Here is a 9285-nt window from a genome sequence, read left to right on the forward strand (position 1 = left end):
CAACTCCTGCCTTTATAACTTGCTTAAAGGCCAACAAATGCGTCTCTGGCTGAGGGCTGACACATGGTGGAGGATTAAGAGGGTAGAGGGGTGATTTCCCTGCAAAAGCCACCTCAGGGGACCAAGCCATCCCACCTGCAGCATCCTCACTCAGGTGTTGTTTTAGCCAAACTCGTGTGTCCCCTTCCACCACACAGCACCAGGCAGACTCACATGCACAAACCAAGGCTCCTGTGCTGGGGACACTTGGCCAGGAGTTTGAGGGCCAGTGCTGGGGCATCATGTATCTTACCATGGGTGCCTGGCAGTCCCTTCCAATGGGTTTCTGGTGCCCTCCAGAAATCCCAGTCTTCCCCCCTGCTGCTTCTCAGACCCTTTCATCATCCACCTCATCCATCTCTTGGTCTTGCCCACTGTCCTGGAATGGCCCGGGGAGCCTGGTCTTAGTCTAGCGCAGCCCAGAGTGGTCCCAGCTGGTGCCCACCCATGGCAAGCATCCCACAGCTGGTGTCTCCCTGTGGGGAGGGATAGTGGGTTCTGCTGGAGCCTTTGCTCTGCCAGGATTCCGAGGTTGGCTCAGAAGAGCCTGTTTTCCCCGCAGGCAGAAGTTCAGAGTTTCCATGCTGCTTTGTGCTGGGAGATGGAAGTGAGGGAAAGGAGGAAATGGTGATTCCTGTTCACGACTGACACAGCTGACTGCTGGGTTTGACCTCCCAGCCATAGAGGGACGGATGCATAAACACACACACGTACTTCTTTATAGGCTATAGGCACGCTCGCAGCGACTCATTTTGCCCAGGTCCATGAAGATGCTGCTCTTCTTCTTACTGTCACTCTTCCATTTCAACCCATCTCTGAGCCTAAAAATCTGCTCCTTCAATGTGAGGTCTTTTGGAGAAACTAAAATAGCCAGACCTGAAGTCATCGATGCTGTGGTAAAGGTACGTTTGTTTGCCTGGATGAGACAGACACTGAGCTTTTTAGCGTTTCTTAGATGCACAATCTTGCACTTTCTGTGTCTTTCACAGTTAAATATCAAGGAAAAAAAAAAAAAAGAGCTAATTATTTTTAAAATATCGTACTCTTAAAGTAAAAATCAGCCTGTGGTTGAACAGAATGTATGTTGTTATTTTAGCCTTCATGGGAATATAACAGAAAAAATATTTGCTGTTTCCTTTGGAAATTGAGTTGCAAAAGGAGGAAAACAATGCACAGTAAAAATAATTTTCACTTTAAATCCACAAGACTTTGTTTTTTGATACATTATTTACCTTCTTTATGTGCTAATTATTCTCAAATATTCCTGTCTAATTAAACCTGTTCTCAGGACAGCAAATAGTATCTGTCAAATTAGACTCTGGTAGAAATTTGAAAAACCAGTTTCTGTAAGCAAGCCCTCACCATCAGGCTGCCTCCGCAAAAGCTGGAGAGAACCCTGGTTTTGAAAAGAACCACCTTTAAGACTTGTAGCTTTGCCCTCCAAGATGCCACAGTGAGGGAGGACAAGGGGCTTGGCATTAGTGAGGTGGCTGTGTGTGCAGAATGGCACCAACGAGGAATGGCACCATATGGTTGGGTTGTATTCCCTTTATTGCAAACTGGCAGAGAAGAGTGGTTTGCTTGGCTTTGCATTCCCAGACCGTTCTTCCTGTACTGTCATCACTGTAGGCAATACATACTAAATATATATTTATATATGTAAATATATATACTAAATTCTGAGGTCACTTAGATAATTGTGGGTAAGTTTCAGGGGGCAAAGAGGGGCTTTTTTTTCCCTGACAAAAATCACCCACAAGGTTTAAAGAAAAATGAAACCGGGGCAGAGGGAAGCCTCTGAGAATGCTGGGCTTTGGGTGAGCTGGACTTTCCCACGGGGAATCCCAACAGCAGCTGTGGGAGCTGAGCCTTCAGTCCCTCTGAGGTGTGCAGTCCCCTGGTGTTGGGACCCCATTTTCAGGCAGGGTATTTCTTTGGGCTCCAGGGGTTATTTCAGAGGAATCTGCAACAACCTGAGACAGGTGAATGCTTACCGTGGGGAAGGAGTGGGGCGGGGCAGAGGCAGCACCCCAGCAGTGGTGGTGATGCTGGAATCAGGCTCACGGGAGTGGCTTTTGCTGCCCCCTCCCCTCTGCACTTCCTCTTCAGTGTCAGGTGCCGAAGTTTTTCGCTAAATCTGAAACTCTTCTGCTCCCGGGTTCCCTCTCCCAGTTCCTGCTGGGGTATGCAGCAGCTCTGAAAGCAGAAAAGCTTCGCTGCAGCCGCTGCTCCCCTCCCACGACCCCAGGCTGCATGCCACTTCTTTCTCAAAGGACTTCCCCATGCCTGTAACCACTTCTTTCTAACCCCTTCCAAATCCTCTAAACCCAGGCGTGTGCAAACTTCCTCCTACTCCTTCCCTTGCAGATCGTTTCCCGCTGTGACATCATGTTGCTGATGGAAATAAAGGACAGCAAGAACCGTGTTTGTCCTCTCCTGGTGGAGAAGCTCACCAGGTAGGGTGGCCATGGGCAAATGGACAAATATTGGGAAAGCTGCTTGGCAAGAGCCTGTGCTCTGCCCAGTGCCACTTCACTGGGGCAAAATCTAAGGATGTGGGCTCTGTCCCAGTGTCAAGAAGGACCAAACTCTGGCAGTCTCACTGAGGGACAGGAGCAAAGGCAGCTCCAGACCACTGTAGAACACGTTTTTAAATCAGTATAACCCAGTTAAATTCAATTTGCTACAGAGAAGCTCCCGAAGGAGAAAATGAATAAGGGGAAATGCCCTGACCGGGCTGGCATCAGGCTGCAGCAGGACAGCCACCTTCCTGCAGGACTCGGAACTGCTTTAGATTAGGGATTGCTTGCCTGGACAATCCAGACATCCAGAGGAAATAGCAGCGCTCAGCTGGCTGGACATGATAACCAGATAAAGGAGAGACTGCAATGAGCAGGGAGAGGGTGGAGTGAAGAGCAAATGATAGAGCAGGGGTCCAGCTCCTGGGAAGGGTTTAATGTCTGTAGCCACCTGCTTCAGAGGTCAGGCAGGCAATGCCCAAACCCCTGGGCACAGGCAAAATTATCTCGCTCTCAGCCCCTTGTGAGTGCAGAAATAAACTCAGGAACATCCCTTTCCTTCCAGTCAGCTGAAGGGGCCAAAGGAGGAGTACAGGTGTGTGGCCAGCAAGAGGCTGGGAAGGAACAGCTACAAGGAGCAGTATGCCTTCATCTACAGGTGGGTGAGCCCCCTCTGCCAACAAGGCAGCCCCTCCCCCTGCTCTCTGGGGCACAGCCCCTGGAGATGGGCTGGACATGGTGGTGGCTTTGCTGTGAGGGAGCCAGAGAGGTGCAGGCTGTGCAGGTGGGCTGGGCTGTGCCTGGATGTGGGGATCATCCCAGCACAGACACCTGTGTGTATGTATCCATCCCAGAATATGGCCTGGGGCCCAGGTCAGAGCACGGAGTCAGTGTTAGACACTCAGTGAGCCACAAGTGACATCCCCTATCCTGTTCATTCTGCTGCAGGCAAGATCAGGTATTGGTGAAACAAACCTACCAGTACCCTGACACCCAGCCTGGGGATGAGGATGTCTTCTCCAGAGAGCCCTTTGTCATCTGGTTGCAGTCTCCCAAAACCGGTGAGGTGTTTCAGAAAGAAGTCTTTGTCCCACTGTGAGCCAGCACAGCAGCACTGGCTGCAGCCGAGCACGTCAGAGGGCAGGCTCCAGAGGCTGCATCCAGACCCCACACTGCTTTTCCTCCCAAGAGCAGCATTTTCCCTTCAGGGCTGCTGCCCCTGGGAAATCCCACAGCCCTGCACATGCCCTGCTAGGAAAGCCTCTGCTGCTGCCATGGGCAGTGGATTGGCGGATGCATTCCATGCTGCTGGCATAGCCTGGGAGCAGTTCCTGTCTGGGTGCTGGGTCAGGATTTGCCTGCACTGGCACAGCTCCTCAGGCCCAGCTGAGTGCCTGGAGGGGGTCACTGTGTAACCACAGAGATCACCCTGGCCTACAGTCAGAGCAGAAGCTGTTTCTGCCTCAGAAAAAAAAAAAAAAAAACCCTTGCTTAAAAGTCAGTCTCTGTTCCTTTGTGACTCATTCTCTGTTTAACCATTACATTTTTCTTGTTCTTCTGCCTTGTTTTGAAGCTGTCAGTGAGTTTGCTATTATCCCTCTGCACACCACACCAGACACAGCAGTGCAGGAGATTGATGAGCTCTATGATGTGTATTTAGATGTCAAACAGCGCTGGAAAATTGAGGTTGGTTGCCACATCTGTGTTACCAGTTGGGCTTTGGTACTGAGTCACTGGCCATGTTATTCGCTATTCAGAGCTGAAAACCTTAAACCCATTGACAATGCACCCCAGGTTTTAAATATCTCTTAGGTGTATTTTCATTGAGCTCTCCACATTTTATACAGTAAACTTGATCACCTAATAAAACTATTACCAGCATGCCCTGATGTGCCCAGCAGAAAGGAGAAGCCCCACTGCATCCATGGACCATAAAAATCCTCAGTGGTCTTCTTTTGAAAAGCTGTGCTCATGATTACATTTGGAAACCCTCCTACCTTCCAGAACTTCATCTTCATGGGGGACTTCAATGCTGGGTGCAGCTATGTTCCCCAAAAGCAGTGGAAGAACATCCGTCTGAGGACTTACTCCGAATTCCTCTGGCTAATTGGTGACAAAAATGACACAACTGTGAAGAACAGCACCAGATGCCCATATGACAGGTAAAGGGTTCACTGCCAAAACACCCACTGGTTATGACTCTCTGAGAGAAAAATTGTATTGAGAGGTGTCAGTGACCAACAGAGGAAACAAATTAACATGAGGCCATCAAAGACAAAACAGTGTCCAGGGGAAATGTGATCCAAATGCTTCTAGTCAGGAGCACAAAGCCCTTTCCAGACTGGACTGGGCAGGATTTACACAGAACCAGCCATTGCTGTGGCTCAGCTGGGGACAGAAGACAGGACAGCCAGCAGCACTTCTCATCTGCAGGGAGCGCTGCAGACAGCTGGCAGGAGGTGCTGCTGCCTTCTCCATGCCAGTTTTGCACCATGGCTTTTGCTCTTATGTTTGTAATTTGGATTGACTAATGCACAGTGAGGCTCTGCTTGGAGAGGGGACACCTCACCTTACCCTGGACATGTGGCAATCCTGCTGCCACTGCAGTTCCCTTGGCAGGGACAAGAGTACATCTGCTAATAGAGCCCAGAGTCCTCTTGAAGGATGAGTTTCTGGGTCTGAGCAGGCCTTCGCTGTCCTGTGATTTTTGTATCCAAAGCAGGGCTTTGAAATTTGCAGCATTGTTGGGTGGGTTTAGTCAGAAGTCATTTAGTGTTGGCTTCCGAGGCCAGTGCACACCAAGATATTTATGTGCCTCGCTGCCAAGGAGGCACCTAAAGGAGCTGACATCGCTGGGTGGGCAGTCCATGGGTAAGGACAAACCACACATAGCTGTGACTTCATCAGAGCCACCTCTCTGGCCACCAGCTCAGTGCAGTGCAGCTGCCACGGGTCATGCACCTCATCACAGCACCCCATTCCATTGCTCCTTGCAGGATTGTGGTCAGGGGACAGAAGCTCATCCAGGCTGTGGTGCCACACTCTGTGAACATCTTCGATTTCCAGGAGGAATTTCAGATGACCGAGGAGCAGGTAGGCACAGCACAGCCTCTGCAGCAGCAGGGAAGGGCTAACACGGGAGCACAGAGCCAGCAGTGTCCAGGCAGTGCTGAACACAGACCTGGCTGTAAAACCAGGCCACTGGTGACCATCACTCCCCAACTGCAATGCAATGCTCACGTGCCACCACCCCACATCCAAGCACTGCACATCTGGGGGGGCTTGGACAGATCACAGGTGGCTCCCAACCCTCTGTGCTGTTGTCTTGCAGGCGCTGGGAGTGAGTGACCATTTCCCAGTAGAATTTGAGTTAAAAGCAAAAGGTGGCTTTTTCAACTGGCTGAGATCAAAGTTTTCAAGGAAGAGGAGACCAAGGAAGAGCCGCTCATCAAGACCATGAGCATACCGAGTCCTCCTACCTGGCATAGAGATACACAGATACCAACAGATCTTGTAGAAGACTGGTGTAGAAATGCCCACAGCAAGTGCAATATTTAGTGGGTAAAAAACCACAAATATTTTGTTAAAGTTCAATTATTTTGAGTGAGAAGGCAAATTAAGACTTCACGCTGCTTTTTCTTCATTGTATACAGAAATAAATCAGCTAGAAGCAGCATATTGTACTTGCTGTGCTGGTCACAAATGTAAGGAGCTACTGCAGGGCTAAAATATTTCTGTGTGCTTTACCTGCAACACCTGAAGGGCAGGGAGCTCCACATGCCCTGGGCTCTGGAGCTTTGCCATTCCTCTGTAGGGACAGAAGGATTAAAAAAGACCTGTTTGCATCGTGTGTGTGTCTGTGTGTGTGTGTTAATGCTTCAGAGCTGCAACCAGTGGGTATGATGTTGTACCTGGTGGTTTGCAATGTAGAATATTGCTGAATTTAGAGATTTCTCAATGCGGGGTTTAAATTGGTCAGAGCATCCAGGGATATGGGAAAGACAGAAAGAAAAGACAGAGGGACAGGCAGTGAGAGCCCCTTTTCTGCACTGCCCAGCTTGGGGCAGCAGGAAGCTGATGGTTCTCACCCCTGCCCACCTGCAGACCTCAGGTGAGACGTCCTCAGGATCCCAGGTGACACTGCTGCCAAGAGAATGTCATAAAATTCACATCAAAATCCGATTTCAGCATCCTGGCATGGAAGTGAACTGCACCCCCCCTCAAAAAAAGAAAAAATCTCCATGGCAGCCCAAAGTCCTCTGATGAACCAGACTTTAATGATGATTATTTAATGTAATGGTGCAGCAATCTGTTTTCCTAGCTCAGCCCACAGGCAGATTTTGTGCAAACCAAACCCTGTCACACAGATGGCATCTGGGGAGTGGGAATAATCCAACTGTTAGTAGAGACAAATATTCATCTCCCTTCATCAATGCACCCCAGGCTGCCTGCTGAAAGGGCAGGGAGGGCAGGTGAGTGAGAGAGGCTTTGTGGGGAAGAAAACAATTTGGCATTTGTGAAACCCACTGTTCAGGGAGAAGAATTTGAGGAAAGAAACTAAATCAGAGAAAATTATCTCAGGAGGTTGTGTGCAAGGCAGACAACAAATCCTCCAACTTTTAGTAGCAATTAAAGTAGAAATTATACAGCATTTTGTATGCTCCCTCACTTACACTGCAGTCAACACAAAGGAAAAAGCCTGATTTAGAACAAATATTTACATTGGGATTTTTATAGAGATGCCACTGTCTGGCTGACATCAATGATGGTTCATGTGAAGGCTGAAATCACTCTGAGTCTCTGGCCTCACATCTTGCTTCTATGTAAGTACTTTCTGTCTCCTGGCTTTCAGAAAGGAGTAGTGCACAGAGAAAGAAATCACCCTCCAGAAAAGCAATAATGGACACATTCAGTCATGAAAAATATATAATTACAACTAAGTTTTACTGGAAATATTTGTCCTTGCAATCTTTGGTATAGCCCTTTATCCAGCACTTGAAAATAAGAGATGTGGCCAGAGGGCAGCCTCAGGAGTGATGTCAGTGGCTGTTGGTCCAGAGCAGTGTGCTGGGTTTGGCTGGGATGGAGTGAATTGTCTTCACAGTAGTTGCATGGAGCTGTGTCTTGGATTAATGCTGAAAACTGTGTTGATAACACAAGGATGTTTTTGTTGCTGTTGTGCTGTTGTGTTGCCCCTTACACAGAGTCAAGGCATTTTCTGTTTCTCACCCCACCAGCGAGCTGGCTGGGGATGCACAAGAAATTAGGAGGAGTTGCAGCCACAGCAGCACTGACTCAGGGGATATCCCATACCAAATGGAGTCCTGCTCAGCACTCAAACCTTGAGGGAGAAGAAAGGTTCATCTTGCAGAGATGCTGAGCTTCTGACCAACAGAGAGACATCTTAATGCAAAATTATGCTCCTCCATGGAGAGCTGGGACAGTTTTGTGGGATTCACAGCAGAGAGCATCTGCACTCACATTGTACATTTGATAGGGGCTGGGAGGTGTCCCAAACTCCTCCTGTCAGCACAGTCTGTCTCTCTTGATATTCATTAGACAATATTATAATTACATCCTAAAATATTTAACAGCTCATGTTGTCTCTAGATCCCCCCGGCGAGGATCATTACCCAGCTGTCCCAACTGCAAAGGGGTTTTAAGTTGTTCCAGCCTGCAGGAGCCTCAATATATTCTGCAGCCAGAACAAAGTTTCTCTTTTTGATGAATAAAGCTTCTTGAGCTTTATTTATGATCAAACAGGAGTTTTTCACTGGGAATCCAAAATTCCTGGAGAGACTTTGTCTCATGCAAGCCAGATCTCAGATCATGGCTGGGAGACAAACAAAGAGGCTCTTCAGAAGCAGAAAACTGTTTCCTCACCAGCAGCCCTGTTCACAGAGAACACAGAGCAGGGGGGGGTCAGCTGAACAAAAAGTGCTAAGACCCCAAATCCCTCAGGTTGGGGTCCTTGGGAAGCCCTTCTCCAATGCATGGCACTGGTGGCATCCTCACTTCCCACGGACCCAAGGTCTCCACTGCCCCGCAGAGAGACCTCTCCCCAGCCTACAAAAGGGGTCTCTGCTCCTCACCACACAGAAACCCACACGAGAAAGGTTTTTACTGCCCTGGGGGTGTAAGTCTCTTGGCAGGCAAACCAAGAAACCCCCAGGCACCCACAGCAGCAGCCCAAATCCATCTGCCTCATCTCCACAGCCTCAGTCATCGCCGCTGGGTAGGTTTGTCCATCTGCACCTTCACCTGAAGAGGGCTCCTGGCCTCTTCCTGCCTTGGTACTGCTCCCCACTAACCCACAGCCCTGACACCTCTCTGCCTGTACCACAGGGTGAGAGATCCTTTGGCCCAGAGCAAGGCTCTGCCTACCTCCTTTTGCCTCTTCTGAGCTACTGGCAGCAATGAGGACACAGGGGAGCTGGTACAAAACCCCACAGGGACCCACCTGGCTTCTTCCTTCAGGGTCTGTAGCTAATATCCAATCTAAACCTCCCCTGGTGCATCTTGAGGCTGTTTCCTCATCCATCCCCCACCTGGCTACACTCTCCTGTCAGGTGTTTTAAAGTGATAATGTCCCTCCTGAGCCTCCTTTTCTCTATGCTAAACAACCCCACCTGCTCCAGCTACTCCTCATAAAAGTTGTGCCCCAGACCAGATGTACACACATACAGATGTTTGGCCGCATACAGATGTGCAGCAAACAACTGAGCTG

The 9285-nt window shown here is 49.2% G+C and overlaps 1 protein-coding gene across 1 annotated transcript; it reads left to right on the plus strand.

Moving 5' to 3' along the window:
- The first annotated feature begins 735 nt into the window (after positions 1–735).
- On the plus strand, positions 736–6420 carry DNASE1L3 (deoxyribonuclease 1 like 3). The gene is made up of 8 exons (XM_053989314.1): positions 736–941; positions 2407–2495; positions 3124–3216; positions 3507–3619; positions 4132–4244; positions 4563–4720; positions 5555–5651; positions 5890–6420. Exons 1-8 carry the CDS (start codon positions 804–806, stop codon positions 6016–6018), a joined length of 930 nt encoding a protein of 309 aa, XP_053845289.1. The 5' UTR covers positions 736–803; the 3' UTR covers positions 6019–6420.
- Positions 6421–9285: the final 2865 nt, after the last annotated feature.

This window comes from Vidua macroura, chromosome 13, assembly GCF_024509145.1.
Source record: "Vidua macroura isolate BioBank_ID:100142 chromosome 13, ASM2450914v1, whole genome shotgun sequence".
In the NCBI taxonomy this organism is placed as follows: domain Eukaryota; kingdom Metazoa; phylum Chordata; class Aves; order Passeriformes; family Viduidae; genus Vidua; species Vidua macroura.